Genomic DNA, 15100 nt, shown 5'->3' on the forward strand with positions numbered 1-15100 from the left:
CATGGTCTCACTGTCACCCAGGCTGCAGTGCAGTGGCACGATCAAGGCTCACTGCAAGCTCAAACTCCTGGGCTCAAGGGATTCTCCTGCCTCAGCCTCCTGAATGGATGGGACTACAGGCACATGTCACCACGCCTGGCTAATTTTTAAGTAGAGACGGGGTCTTGCTATGTTGCTCAGACTGGTCTCAAACTCCTGGGCTCAAGCAATCCTACCACCTTGACCTTCCAAAGTACTGGGATTACAGCTGTGAGTCACTGCACCCTGTCCCCCTTCAGTTTTTAAAGATATTTCTGTCACATGTTTGCAAACAAGTCTGTTTTCTCGATTCTCCATTCTATTCCACTGGGCTAGGTCAGGATGGAGAGAATGCTCTTGTAAAACAAAAACAAAATCCAGGGAGCTTCAAGACAGCCATTACCTTTGCCAAGGATTAAACTGATTCAGTCATATATATTACCTTATTTTGAAATCCTTGAGCTTTTCTGCATTCAGCTTGGCTGTTAAGAAGTCTGGAAGTTTTCGGCCTAACTGGTGAAAGCTGTACAACAAACATTCTACATAACTGAACTGCAGCTTGGGTTCTTCATTACCAGCATTCTCCCCATTTTCTGCTTCCTCTGGAGGGAGAGGCATGTATTCCTAGGAGAAGAAAATATAGAGATATCTGCAATCTGTTCCAAATATTCAGTTACAAATACATACGCAAGGAATTGTAAGGTATGCTCGTAAAGCATGGAGCATTAAAAACTACCTAAAACAGACACATAAGATTTGTCCTTTACTTATTGCATCAATGCTTAAGACTGTCAACACTCCATATTAACCTATGCTACAGCTGCTACTAATACTAAGAAAATTAAAGACACTTAGGTAGATGAAAGCACTGAGAACATAGGTAACTTTTCTATAGTGAAAACGTTAATAAGTCTAAGAGTCAGGATTCAATCTAGGTTTAACATGAAAAGCTGATGCTCTTAAGGACTGCACTATGCTAACTACAACAATCTTTTCTGAACATTAGTCCATATTAAGTATTGACTCTTAATACATCCACAGTGCTTACAATGGCATTAAATAACTGTGCTGTAATAACCCAGGAAGCATGATAAGCCTGGATGAACACTAGATGTTAGATGACTCAATGCATGGTAAGATGGTGGATGACTCAATGCATGCTAAGGGCCTAATATTTATCACCATGTCCGTTAACAACTATTCACATCAAATAAGAAAATCACTCACTGATGCTGACAATGGTCTTATCAGATGTCCTGTTTTCTCCACAATTATAACTTGTATGACAAAGAGTTTATTTCCTGGTTGCTAAAGGTACTTGGCAACTACCTAGTTAGTGACCTGGAATAAATGACCTCTCGTAATGCTCACTGCAGTTTTGAAACTATTTAGCACCATCTGAAGAGTTAGAGCTAATTTCTTTTACAGATATTAAATTATTCTGACGCAGGAATAACAAAGACCTACTATATAAATCTTGTATCATATTTCATGCAAAACATCAACAGAAGAAATGCCAAGATCAAAACAGATTTTTTAAAAAGTTAGACAACATGTGGCCTGAGCAGCTAACAAAACTTGCTAGAATTATTCTTACCTTCTTACCTACCTACCTACCTACCTTATTTATTTTTGAGAAACGGTCTTGCTGCTGCCCAGGCTTCATGCAGTAAAATGGTATGATCAAAGCTTACTGCAACTTCAAACTCCTGGGCTTAAGCAATCCCCCTGAAGTTACTAGGACTATAGGCATGCTACACCTGGCTAATTTAAGAAATTTTTCCGTAGCGATGGAGTTTCACTATGCTGCCCAGATTGGTCTCAAACTCCTAGACTCAAGTCATCCTCCAACGTCAGCCTTTCAAACTACTGGGATTACAGGCATGAGCCATTAATGTGCTTGGCCTAGAATTATTATTTAATAAAAACTCCAAAAGCTGGTTCTCGTAATATAGAAATTAGTTTTAAGTAAGATTTTGGGGCTATATACTGATTATGCTGTAAAAAAAGGAAAAAGTTCTTACCAATAACTTATCAAATAGTTTCCTTAAATTTGTTTCTAGTTTCTCCATGTCACCACAAAATGAACTCATCTCCGCCAACAATTTTAATACCTACAACACACAATTCACTGTTATTACTATTTTTCTGAATGAGAGGTAAAATGAGAGAAATTCTAGGTCTTCATTTATTTTCAATTATACTGTTACAGAATCATGTTTGAACAGAGATACAGTGCTACATTTTACTGTTGAGGAAAGTAAAGGACAGAGATTATGTGATCTGGCAAATCACAGCATATGTGAGTGGCGGGGCAGACTCTAAAACCCAGATCTCATGAATTCCAATATATCTGTGAGAAGTAAGGAGAAGAAAACATGACACTTTCTGTTCCAGGCTAATGATAGCAGTGTTAATTACAATGCAACATATAAATATATTAACTAAGTTTGTACTATAAAGAGACACTCAGGAAAAACTCTCAACAGCAAATACTTATTTACTAATATTTAAGGCGGGCCTCATTTGCTATTAAATTTAGTCTCTGGATACGAACTCAAATACTGGCAATCACCACTATTCTAAAGGTTCATCCCTGCTTTACACAATCCCAGTCTGATGAGCCTGGCCTAGGACGTCTGAAACAAACTACACTGTGCAAAGTGAAAACTCTTCTTTGTCCCAAGGACCTGTAAGGGAAATGGTTCATGTGTTTCCAAATTTCAGTCCAGTTCAATAATTATTAGACACTTTTCAGAAATAAGCTCTGCACTAGATTCTAGGGGCACAGAAATGAATCAGGTTAAATGGGGGGCATATTATTTATAAATAAATGCAAAGTATTACAGAGGCCATGAAAAAATGTATAAGTACATTACAACTGCTATACAAAGGTATAGGAGTAGTCAATTCTACCGGAGGAGACGGAATAAGGATATTTTGTGTTGCTAATCCGGTTTATTTTTATTTTTACTTTTTGAGTTGAAGTCTCACTCGGTCACCCAGACTGGAGTGCAGTGGCTGCTCCCAGCTACTGCAGCCTCGCCTGCTGGGCTCTGGCAATCCTCCTGCCTCAGCCTTCCGAGTAGCCGGAATTACAGGCACGCACTACCATGCCCGGCTGATGTTTTGATTTATTATAGAGATGAGGTCTTGCTGCCCAGGCGGGTCTCGAACCCGCGGGCTCAGGCAATCTACTCACCTCAGCCTCCCAAAGGCGCGGGATTACAGGTTGAGCCACCGAGCCCGGCTGCTAACCTAGTTTAAATCTGACTCTATCAGTTATGGATTGAAATGGATGAGTCAAACCATTTATTTTTAAAATATTATGACTATAAAGGGGAAGACTGACAAAAATGAAAACTATAGGCAGTGTTTTCCAATTACAAAAAATATTAATTGAATCCATAAAGCTCCCTTATGCAAGTAATCCTGGCCCAGGAGATTCTACTGGCTAGTTGTTACCAGACATTTAAATTACTCCCTTAGAAATCAGATCCAAGTTAATGGCTTACATTTTTGTTAAAACGTGAGAATGCCTTTGCAGCGCTAGAGCAGCAATTTTCTCTTACCTCCAACTGTATATCGAGACCCTCTACTGGGGTAGTCAAGGTACTGAGGTTAGGGAGAACCTGCTCACAGAAATAAGTCACAAACCTTGTAGAATGGACATTTTTCTGTAAAAAAAAAATCCAAAGAGAATGAATGGTCAAAAGAGAAACATTCTCTCAAACATTATAGTAGACTATCATTCAATAAATGCTAATACCACAGCATCGAGTACTATGACTACAGCAAATACACTATAATGCACACTCCAGATACAACCTCAAGAGGTGATTTACAAGGGGTCTTAAAAATGGAATTAAAAGATGAAAATAAGAAGTATAAACTTTATTCCAACATAAGTTCCATCAAATGCAAGACACTTTATATGATGATAACAGTCATCCCTAAAGAACCGAGGGTTCTGGGAATTTAATTATGTCAGCGTAGTCTTTTTCACATTATTAACTGAACAAACATGGGCGCCTTTTAAAGGCTTTTAATTTTAATTTTATTCTTCAACACTTTGTTGTGGGATTATCAACATCAAATAAAACATTCATTTGCTTCTATCCATGTTTCCTTGAACAAGCCTTCATTTTTCCTTCCAAAATCTTGCATGCTCCACTAAGGCAACGAAGTCCTTTATAAGCAAAATGGCTAGAAGGACATTCATCTGCAGCTACCTATATGCTAATTACATGCAGTGGTGATCCTAGTAGTTTTCCTCACAGTCATCTTTCTATGACAAGTTTCTGGAAAATATCTGTCATGATGACATTCATGTACCTTCAAAACTCATAGGCTTTGTCGTACCTTGAGGAGCCCAGTGATGGGCCCATAGGCTGTCGCCACCTGGCCGGCATGACTAACGGTTTTTCAGGTACCATCCTACCTCATGGGCCAAGTGGGAATGCTAAAGAGATCTTTAAATTAGGGAACAACCTCATTTCTACAATCAATCACAAGAATCAGTCAGGTGTGGTGGCGTGCATCTGAAGCTCCAGCTACTGGAAAGGCTGGGGTGGAAGGATCACCTAAGCCCAGCAGGTGGAAGCTGCAGTGGCTGTGAGCATGCCGCTGCACTCCAGCCTGGGCAAAATACTGAGACTCCAACTCAAAAAAAAAAAAGATAGGGAATGACAAGTCAGAAGGAGCCAAATCAGGACTGTAAGGTGGATGCCTAATGATTTCCCATTGAAATTCCTGAAAAACTGCCTGTTTGATGAGAGGAATGAGAAGAATTGTCATGGTGGAGAAGGGCTCTCTGGTGAAGCTTTCCTGATGTTTTTTTGCTATAGCTTTGGTTAACTCTCAAAACACTCTATAATAAGCAGGCATTACGGTTCTTTAGCCCTCCAGAAAGCCAACAAGCAAAATGCCTTAAACATTCCCCAAAACTGTTGTTCTTTGCCAGGCCACTTTTGTTTTGACTGTACCACTTCCACCTCTTGGTAGCCACTGCCTGGATTATGCTGTCTTCAACCATGCTGATAAAGCCACCTTCCATTTTCTGTAAATGCTTCATGACGTGATCCCACTTGTTTTTAATTTCCATTAAAAACTGTTGTCTGCAGCTTACCTAGGACCAATGGTTTTGGTTACCATCGAGTGGAAAGTTTGCTCAACTCTAATTTTCAGTCAGAAATGTGTAAGCTGAATCAGTTGAGGTATCTATGGTGTTGGCTAGTGCTTCTGTTGTTAATCATTGGTCCTCTTCAATTAATTTTTTCCTTATAAACTGATGTGGATGGTCTGCTATTATGGGCTTCATCTTCAACGTCATCTTGTCCTTTCTTAAAACGTGATAACCATTTATAAACGCTGATTTCTTTGGGGCATTGTCTCCATACAATTTTCATAAAGTATCATTGACTTTACCATCCTTACACCCAAGCTCAACCACAAAACTGATGTTTGTCCTTGCTTCAATTTTAGCAGAATTCATGTTGCTTTGATAGGGGCTTTTCTCAAACTGGTATCTTATACTTAATGCCTCAAACTAGATCCTATTCAGACATGTTGTAATAAGTTAGTACAAGTTCATTTTGGTGCAAAAAAATGTTGAAATCCATGCATTTGAAAAATATAATATGCATTTTCTACAAACTTTTTGAAGACTCTTTATATACTTTGTTGCCAAGTCATCTAGAGCATTGAAATATCTACATTATCTTTGAACTTTTCCTTGATTCTCAGGTCATATTTTAGGGGGACATTGTAGTATGGGATTTTCCTCCTTTCTTTTTTTTAAAGACGGGGTTTCAGTGTCACTCAGGCTAGAGCACAGTGGCAAGATCACAGCTCACTGCAATCTCAAACTCCACTGCTGGACTTGATCAAGTGATCCTCCTGCCTCAGGCTCCTGAGTAGCTGGGACTACAGGCATGTACCACTACGCCCAGCTAATTTTTCTACTGAAGAAATGAGGTTTTGCTTTGCTTTGCTGTCTAGGTTGATCTTGAACTACTGGGGTCAAGCAATCCTCCTGCCTTGGCCTCCCAAAGTGCTGGGATTATAGGAGTGAGCCATCATACACAGCCAACCTTTGGATTTTCAGATTGTATATGTCTCAAAAAGGATAGGTAATTCCTTTAAACTGTGTTTTTCAAATTAAGGTTTACACATCGTACAAGATTCATGGCTAAGGAAAACACAAAGCCAGACACAGAATGCAAAATTCTCATGACTTTTAAAAAGTCTCTGGTCAAGATTTAAAAAAATGTCTTGCTACCCTGAATTCTCACCAAGCCCACCCTGGCCTTCCTAGAGTAAATGAAGCATCCCTAATTTAAAAATAAAACATCTGAAATGCTCTAAAATCCAAGTTTTTTGAGCACCAATATGACAGTCAAAGGAAACACTTATTAAAGCATTTCAGATTTTGGATTAGGGATGCTCAGTCAGACACAATGCAAATATTCCAAAATCTGAAATCTGAAACACTTTTGGTCCCATGAATTCTGGGTAAAGAACACTCAACCTGTATTCACTTCACTGGGTTAATACTTTTACAGAAAGGCTTAAGGAGAAAGTTAAAGTGAATATCTATAGAAATATGTATCACTAACAGAGTAATCAAAATACCAAGTACATAAAACAAAGCGCTCACAGAGAAGAGGGGTACTGCCTGCCGAGTGCACTGTAAGAGCCTGTCCACACAGTCGGGATCCGAGGGATTGAAGGTCTGTTCCAGGTCAGCCTGTTCAGCCACCAACTCTACAAGCTGTTGTCTTCCACTCACTGTCTGTAAGCTTTTTAACCCTGACAGTATCTTCATGAACAGAACAAATTCTTCACCGGTCACATCTTCTAGGACCTGGAAAAGAGAGAGTTCAGAATAAACCAGTATCTCTATCATGTGAATAAAAAGAAAGATCAGTATTGAGAGTAGCAAATTTATTTGTTACTAAGTCAGTTTGACATTAATGCTTTCAAAATACTGATGAAAAGACAACTTTTAGTTTCAGTCAACTGAGCTTCAGAATAAACCATGTGCTCTCCAAGGGGGCAAGAACTTGTTGAAAAATCTTATGCTTTTATGTACAAAGCACATACAGGGCCATAAACAGATATACAGTGTATTTGTGGCATTAAAATTTCAAGGGAGAGCAGTTTAAAAAATGTCTAAAAAAGGTTTTGTCGGAGGGTGTTAAAAATTGGTTGAGAAATCCTGTAGCAAACTGTTGAATCAGAATCAGTTTCCCATATTTAAAACCAGCCATGAATGGGCGCAGTGGCTCATGCCTGTAATCCCAACACTTTGGGAGACTGAGGTGGAACAATCACTTGAGCCCCAGATTTCGAGACCAGCCTGGACAACACAGTGAGACCTCATCTCAACAAAAAATTAAAAAAAAAAAATTCTGGGCATGCTGGTGTATACCTGTAGTCCCAGCTACTTGGGAGGCTGAGGTGGAAGGATCACCTGAGCCCAGAAAGTCGAGGCTGAGTGAGTTGTGACTGTAACAATGCACTTCAGCCTGGGTGACAGAGACTCCAACTCAAAACTCCCCCCTAAAAACCAAACCAGCATCATTCACATTAAGATGATAACTACACACAAAACAGGATACCTCAGGTCTTCTGTATCAGTGGGTCTAAACCTTTCTACTCACTGACTAAATGAGTTCACAATTATGACATACTCTAACAGATTACTAGCAGAGGCACAGGTACAATATTCTGATATTCCCAGCTGGAAAGCTACTCTTTCTTTCCCATTGAAGAAATCTTATCAGTAAGCAAGTGAGCTGTGCTCTCATAGAGAAAATGCTAAATCTTCTTGAACGCATGAAAAAGGTAAATGATTCCCAAACGTTGGCACTTTCGGAAGTTAATCATGACACATTTTGCCAATCTTAGCATCTGTAAACTCTGCTAGATGTTGAGAGTAGACAAATAATCATGGTCTCACTCTTCAAGAGCTTATAGTGTCACAGGATAGGATGAAAAAACAGATTATTTCAACGTGATAACATATTTCATTTTGAAATAATCCTGAATACTGTAAGAGAATACTCTAACACGGAAAAGCGGTGAAAACTAGGAATTCCTGAAGGAGGTGATTTGTACAGAGTCCTGAAGGATGCATATATTTTGAGGATAATACCACAATTTAAACGTGAGTATATCCCTTTAAATCAACACACTGATTCATCATTATTAATGACCAAACACAATACAAGAAATAAAATGCTAGATATAAGAAAAACTTGAGCCGGGCTCAGCGGCTCAGCCTGTAATCCCGCGCCTTTGGGAGGCTGAGGTGAGTGGATTGCCTGAGCCCGCGGGTTCGAGACCCGCCTGGGCAGGCAAGACCTCATCTCTACGATAAATCAAAACATCAGCCAGGCGTGGTAGCACGTGCCTGTAATTCCAGCTACTCGGAAGGCTGAGGTGGAAGGATCGCCGGAGCCCAGCAGGTCGGGGCTGTGGTGGCTGGGAGCAGCCACTGCACTCCAGTCTGCGCGACAGAGTGAGACTCCAACTCAAAAAAAAAAAGAAAAACCTGGAAGTTCCATGGTGGTTCTAATGGGATATACCATTTTACACGCAAGCCACACACAGCACGCATTCTTCCAATTTCAAATATCGTTTTTTGCTTCAGAGAATTTCTATCAAATGGTGACTGAAGCTTACCTTTTTGGATTCAGTCAGTATAAGCTCCTCGACTTCCTTTGTTAAGACTTCATCTGGTAAAGTCTTAAGTTTTGTAGAAAGAAATTTAATTGCTCGTTCTCTAACAATGTCTTCTCCTTGAAGTATTTGGCTGAACAACCCCCCTAAAGTCCCTGTAAAACAAAAGAGCTGTAGCAATTCAATTTTATAGTGTAATGAAGTTCTTCAATTTAACTCAATTTCTAGTATTTCTTCTCAAACAAGTTAATAAGCACCCCGAATACCACCAAGACTGGTTAAAGTCAATCTGCAATGTCTACAGCCCCAACCATAAGAGTGAGTGATCACATGTTTTGTTCATGGATAGAGTTGGCCTGAGCATAACTTTTCTTGTTTTATCATTATTAATAATAAAACCCAGGTATTTTGGAAGAATTTCTTTAAAGTGGCAAAGAGAGCTTTTTCAAAAATTCCTAATGGAAAAATTGGATCTGTTTTTACAATTACTGCTGCTGGTCTCTCCAGTCACAAACATTTCGAGCAAAAAAGACCTTTTTCAGAATTCCTAGAATTTTAATGAAATAGATCTCTGGGTGAACCCCAGACTTTATCCTTAATGAATAACACGTAACTCCTTGATTTTTAAGACATCAAACACAATTCAGAGTAAGAACTGGCCTTACCTTTTGCATCCATTTTAAATATACTTAACAGGGCATTGTTCACTAGGTTAAATTCTGCAGAGTCATCTGGATAGAGAGAAAGTGGCACAATTAATATGAAATAAATTTGAAACATCATTTGCTTCAATTCAGACTTAAGATTCAACAGTTTTCCACAAATTACAAAGACAGGAAACTTAGAACTAAGCCATTCCTTCAAGTACCAAGAAGAAACAGCTTCCTCATAAGGGTAGAAAACCTGATCTGGCATGTCTGAAAAATTTTTATATTAAGATGGCAAAATTATGAAACTGCAGGAAACTGGGGGAATAATAATGATGCATCAAAATTCCCCAAATCATCTATCATTACATCTCTATAAACATAATTTAAAATAAAATAATACTAGCTAGGAATTATATAATCAGAAATCATTAAGCTTCGAAATACTAAATGGAAAAAAAAATCTTAATATCTATTAGAGGTAGGATCTTTAGCTCTCCTTCTCAAGAAACTAAAAACAGAGGCACTATTTCAAAGAAAAGTTATATTTAGATAAAAAGGTAATAATAAAATTACTTACCTGTCTGCAAAAGTTGAGTTAGTATATCTGCCACTCGGGGAAGATTTTCTCCAGTGGCAAACTGAGGCAGCTCTTTAATTGCTTGACGTCGAATCTGGGCATAATTTCAAACAAAAATTAACCAAGTACTGTTATCCTTAAAACAACAAACTCAGCTTTTAAAGAAAACTAAAATCACAGAGAAACCATAATTGAGGAATATGCATCACAAAAATATAAAACATGAGAATTCCAGCAGCTTAAAAAATAATTTGTTCCAATGTAATATTCACAGAAAAAAAATGTGGTGAAAATGAATGTTATTTAAATACAATATCTGACCGGAGTACGTGGATTTGAGATTATGAACAACTGTTTATTACAACTGATAAGTTTTTACTACCTTTGGGCATATAATACAGTATTCCTTGAAAATGGATACTATGGCAATGTCATACCTAGTAACTGTTTACTTTAGAATTTTCAGTATCGACTACGTAATACAACATTTGTGACCATCTTCTGTGTGCTTAATTCCAAATAGTAATCTTGGCTTACTAGGTTTTACATATAAAAAAACAAAGTGCGGCCGGGTATGGTGGCTCACGCCTGTAATTCCAGCACTTTAGGAGGCAGAGGTGAGAGGACTGCCTGAGCCTATGGGCTTGAGACCAGTCTGGCAACATGGCAAGACCTTGTCTCTACAATAAATTAAAAAAAAAAAAAAATTAGCTAGGTGTGGTGGCGCATGCCTGAAGTTCCAGCTACTTGGAAGGATGAGGTAGAAGGATCACCTGAGTCCAGCAGGTCGAGGTTGCTGTGGCTGTGAGCAGCATGCCACTACACTCTGGCACAGGTAACAAAGTGAGACCCCCAACTCAAAAAAACAAAAGCACAGGGTTTATGTCCAGGAAATTCTGCACAAAACTGAGTTCATTTAAAAAGGCAGGAGCTAACAGTTGAGAAATCTTAGGAATCTGTATTAGCAGCTAGAGGCTAACTTTGTCTCCAGGAGAAACTATTTCTTCTTAATCTAATAATCCTATACAATTATTACAGGGACCAATTATTTTTCTGCCATGCAAAATAAAGGTGCTGAAACTATATTTTACGATGTAACACTGTTACTACTTTAAATATCCAAGTAAGCACAAACTGAAAAGTAACAGCCTAATTTCACATGGACAATGAATAAACAATCTGAAAAAGATGAGTCATGACCCATTTGTAACAGTGGATAATAGATAAAACAATGTTTTCTGAGATTTTCTGCATTTTTCACAATTGAAAAGTAGTGAAAAGAGCTAATAAATTTTTTTGAATGTAGATTTAAGCCTGGGTGCAGTGCCATGTCAGGCCATATTACAGAATTTTATTGTGTACTAATGTAATTATTACTTCAATTACATTAGCCACACACAGAAAACATCTGAAAGATTACTGAAAGTGTTATTCATAAACTTACTGACACATCTTCATCCTCACAGAGGTCTAACTGTGCATTGATAGCAGAATCAGCCAATTCTGGAAAATGCTTAAAGAATTTCGGAATAAACTGAGCTGCTAGACGTTTCTCCTTAGTACCACCTTTCACACCATCCAATATCACTTGATAGGCATCTTTATGCTAAAAGAATAAAGAAAAGAGACAGAATTTTGAAATATGGGAAACTAAGTCAAGGATTGTAACATGTTCTAGTCTGCTTTAAATTTTTACGCAGATTAAGAAATAAATCTTATTTTAGAAGTTTACTGCTTAAATTGAACACCTATCTTCCCAACTTATTTTTCTTCTTTAACCTCCTAATCCCACTTGATTTGTGAGTGGGGAAGGGAGAAGAATGACTCTAATTTTAAAGTAGAAAAAGCAAACAAGTACACTACTGTACCAACACTTCTTCATTCTTGTGATTACAGGCCCTAGTCTTATGATGGTATTATGCCCCAAAAAAATCTGTGATCAATACCACAGAATTCTCAAATAATTGTTACATTTACTTAAACATAACAATTTACTTGTTTCACTTAGCACTCTGAAGAAGGCAGAGAGAACACTTTCCTGGAATTGCTTAATTAAGCAATTCCAGGAAAGTTAGGAAATACAGCTTAATTTGCCTCATTTTGGGATATGAGTATGATGAGAACTAGCTTCTATACAGTCAGTCAAAAAAATTCATAAGCACTTTCCCTCAGATACTCATAGTGGGAAGACTCATTAAGTTCCCCATCCTCCTGATCTACTTGCCTCCAAACCAGTCCTCCCATTAAATAATACTGATAAAGCTGGCATATGACAGTCATACATCTGCTCGGACACAAGAATAAAACTTTTAATAACTGAAAAAAACCTTAAAAATTAGACCTTTTGGATGAGTACACAGCACAGTGTTTACTCTGCACGGTGAATGCCCTGGGGCTCTAGAAGCTGTCTATTTCATGCCACCAAAGAGGGGAATGGTGAATAAACAACCAATGAAATACAGAATTACCGAAGTTTATCACACAATAATTCTTTGTGTGAATAAAACTCTGTCAGGTGAAAAAAAGCAAAAGCAGAATGTGAAGTTACCACTACACTAAAAAGAAACAACTCCTAAACAACAGAAATTCTGTGAATAAGGTTAGCTTCCTCATGAATGCAGCTACAACATTAGTATCGCTTAAAAGCATAGTATATGCTTTTCAGTGCAAAGATTCAAAAAAAAAAAAAAAAAATCACAGCTGACTTCCCTACCACTTTACATTCCTGTGGTTTGCTTCAGACTTCTGGGCAGACTTTATGAAATCAAAGTGTTCAGACATCCTCACCTTTTGCAGGCTATCACAAATCTAATTTCCTTTAATTCACACTTAAAGCTTTACTTGTAAAGCCATTTTAAGAAACTCTTTACGTTATCTAACATCAAATGAAAAAAATCTCTGCTTAAAACCCTTCCTCCTGCCAAGAAAAAGAAATCTGAAAATAAATAAAAAATAATCATTAGCAACACTTAGAGTCCACCAGGGACTGAGTAATGCCTTGTGTACAGACCTGACAATAAATGTCACTACCATTCCTATTTTTTAGATGAGAAAATTGAGCCTTAAAGAAGGGAGAGAATTTGTCCAGGACTGCATAGCAAGTTAAGTAGCAGATCCAGGATCTGAACACAGTTTTGCTGGGCTTTAAAGTCAAGATCTATGTCTAATTCAAGCCTTTTATTGGTCTTCCAAATTTGTGTTCTGAGATCTCAGTTATCAAAAGCTAGTCAGATCTAAGACTGTCAAAGGTAAAATTTAAGTCCTAAATACAGGATCCTCACAGGTATGTAAACTGTGTTTAGATGTGACGCAGCATCCTAAACACAGCAAGCCTCCTAGAAAGTTGGGGAATTTCAACGTATTCAAACTAGAACCCAAAGTTTCTACCACTGGTATGCTTCATCCAATAATTTAGCAGCTATTACTCAAAGACCACAACCAAATACCCTTTATATAATGCAAAATAAAATGACAGTCTTGTCAGCCATCTTCTAATTGCAGCATGGCAAAAGTCTTTTAACAGAAAAGTGCTTATTGCTTCTACTTCTCAAAGTAGAAAACAAGAAAGAAGCATTATTTTCAGTGATTACAGGGGTTTAGTGACAGGTAGGACTGTTACAATAAAAAAATCAGCCTGTAATCCCATGCCTTGGGAGGCTGAGGTGAGTGGATTGCCTGAGCCCGTGGGTTCGAGACCCGCCTGGGAAACTTGGCGAGACCTCATCTCTACAATAAACCAAAAAAAATTAGCCAGGCGTGGTAGCACACGCCTGTAGTTCCAGCTACTTGGAAGGCTGAGGCAGAAGGAATGCCGGAGCACAGCAGGTCGAGGCTGAGGTGGCCGGGAGTAGCCACGGCGCTCCAGTCTGGGTGACAGAGTGAAACTCCAACTCAAAAAAAAAAAAAAATCTGGGGTAGTGATTGTTAAAACACAACCAATATGCATAAATGGCCAGTGATGTAGTGACATGCCAGGTATAGAGTCATGCATGGGTCCAGGATGCAGCCCCTAAGAAATAAAGCATTATTTTAGAAGATGTAGTTTCAACAAAATCACTTCTCAATATGATAAAAAGCAAATGGCTAAGTTAAGCCATATTGCCACTTTCTCAGACTCAATTATAAACCTAGTTTGTATCTGATACTAATGTAGGTTGTTAGTAGTTCCACATATTTTTGAGGGAATATGAACTTGTTAGGTATAGTTTTTGTTCACTCATACCAAAAATGTTACTCAAAGAGAGGTATTTCATGATACATAAGTCCATAAAGCCCACACTCCTCATCCTGAAGAGCCAGCGTACACGATGAATAAGAGAACAGGAGAACTCAGATTCTGGGCGCTATGTAGATCTAATCTTTGATCAGTCTAACTGCCCTAGTCCCTTAACAGGTGTCTGATATATTATCTTAACTGTTACGGTTTTCCTTTTACTACAGAACATAAAGTGTTTACAACTTAAAATTGGGTAAACTAAAAAAACGGAAACGAACTTAAAATAATGGTGGGCCACAGTTTGCTCTATGTGGCCAGTAGGGAGTGGGAGCCTGGGTAGAGAGCTGAGGAGAAGGCGAGGCGGCGGTAAGGGCACACCCGGAAAGGAAAGGAGGGAGCCCTGCGGGCGAGCGGCAGAGGCAGAGTGGGGAAAGGCGCGTGGATGTGCATGTGAAACATGGGGGTCACAAGAGGAGAGACAAGAGGGGCGGGAAGGCTCTGAGCGATGAACTGATTCCCCGCTCAGAGTTCATCGTCTGGGGCTCATCAGAAGGGACGTGCTTGTGCGTGTCCGTGAAGTCAAAGCCCTCTCCTTCATTCATCGGAGAGGACCCTTGTAAATGGGGTTTTCTTTTCGTGTGTTTTCCGGCCCCTTCTCTGCATATATTTCTTCAATTGAGAACTGTCTAAGGAAAGGCAATGCAAGGACAGAAGAGAAAAAAGGGTTTAACCCCTTAACATTAAGACTTTGCAATTTAGCATAGGGATAAGACAAGTCTTCCCACGAAATACATACAAGTCCGAAAGACTACTGACTAATAAACACAAACACAGTACCAAGGAGGTTCAAAAAGAGAAGGATCTGACCTGCTTCAGGAAAACCAGCTGGCAAAACCTCAGAGGAGCCGTGTTTGCCATTATACACTGAGAGGGCACGCCTCAGAAAGGAGTACT

General features: G+C 38.8%; 1 protein-coding gene across 1 annotated transcript in view; it reads right to left on the reverse strand.

Annotated features, from left to right (window-relative positions):
• The window catches only part of API5 (apoptosis inhibitor 5), a 30113-nt gene extending 15365 nt beyond the window's left edge, over positions 1-14748 (reverse strand). The window contains exons 1-9 of the mRNA XM_021719513.1: positions 14615-14748; positions 12163-12214; positions 11375-11536; positions 9931-10024; positions 9369-9434; positions 8707-8858; positions 6725-6883; positions 2043-2132; positions 461-642 (exon numbers count right to left, since the gene is read on the reverse strand). Of these exons, the coding sequence (XP_021575188.1) occupies positions 461-642; positions 2043-2132; positions 6725-6883; positions 8707-8858; positions 9369-9434; positions 9931-10024; positions 11375-11536; positions 12163-12214; positions 14615-14748 (1091 nt within the window). The remainder of the gene's footprint in view (positions 1-460; positions 643-2042; positions 2133-6724; positions 6884-8706; positions 8859-9368; positions 9435-9930; positions 10025-11374; positions 11537-12162; positions 12215-14614) is intronic.
• Between the last annotated feature and the right edge of the window lie 352 nt (positions 14749-15100).

This window comes from Carlito syrichta, unplaced genomic scaffold (assembly GCF_000164805.1).
Source record: "Carlito syrichta isolate Samal-C Ts95f unplaced genomic scaffold, Tarsius_syrichta-2.0.1 Scaffold314782, whole genome shotgun sequence".
Taxonomy (NCBI): Eukaryota; Metazoa; Chordata; class Mammalia; order Primates; family Tarsiidae; genus Carlito; species Carlito syrichta.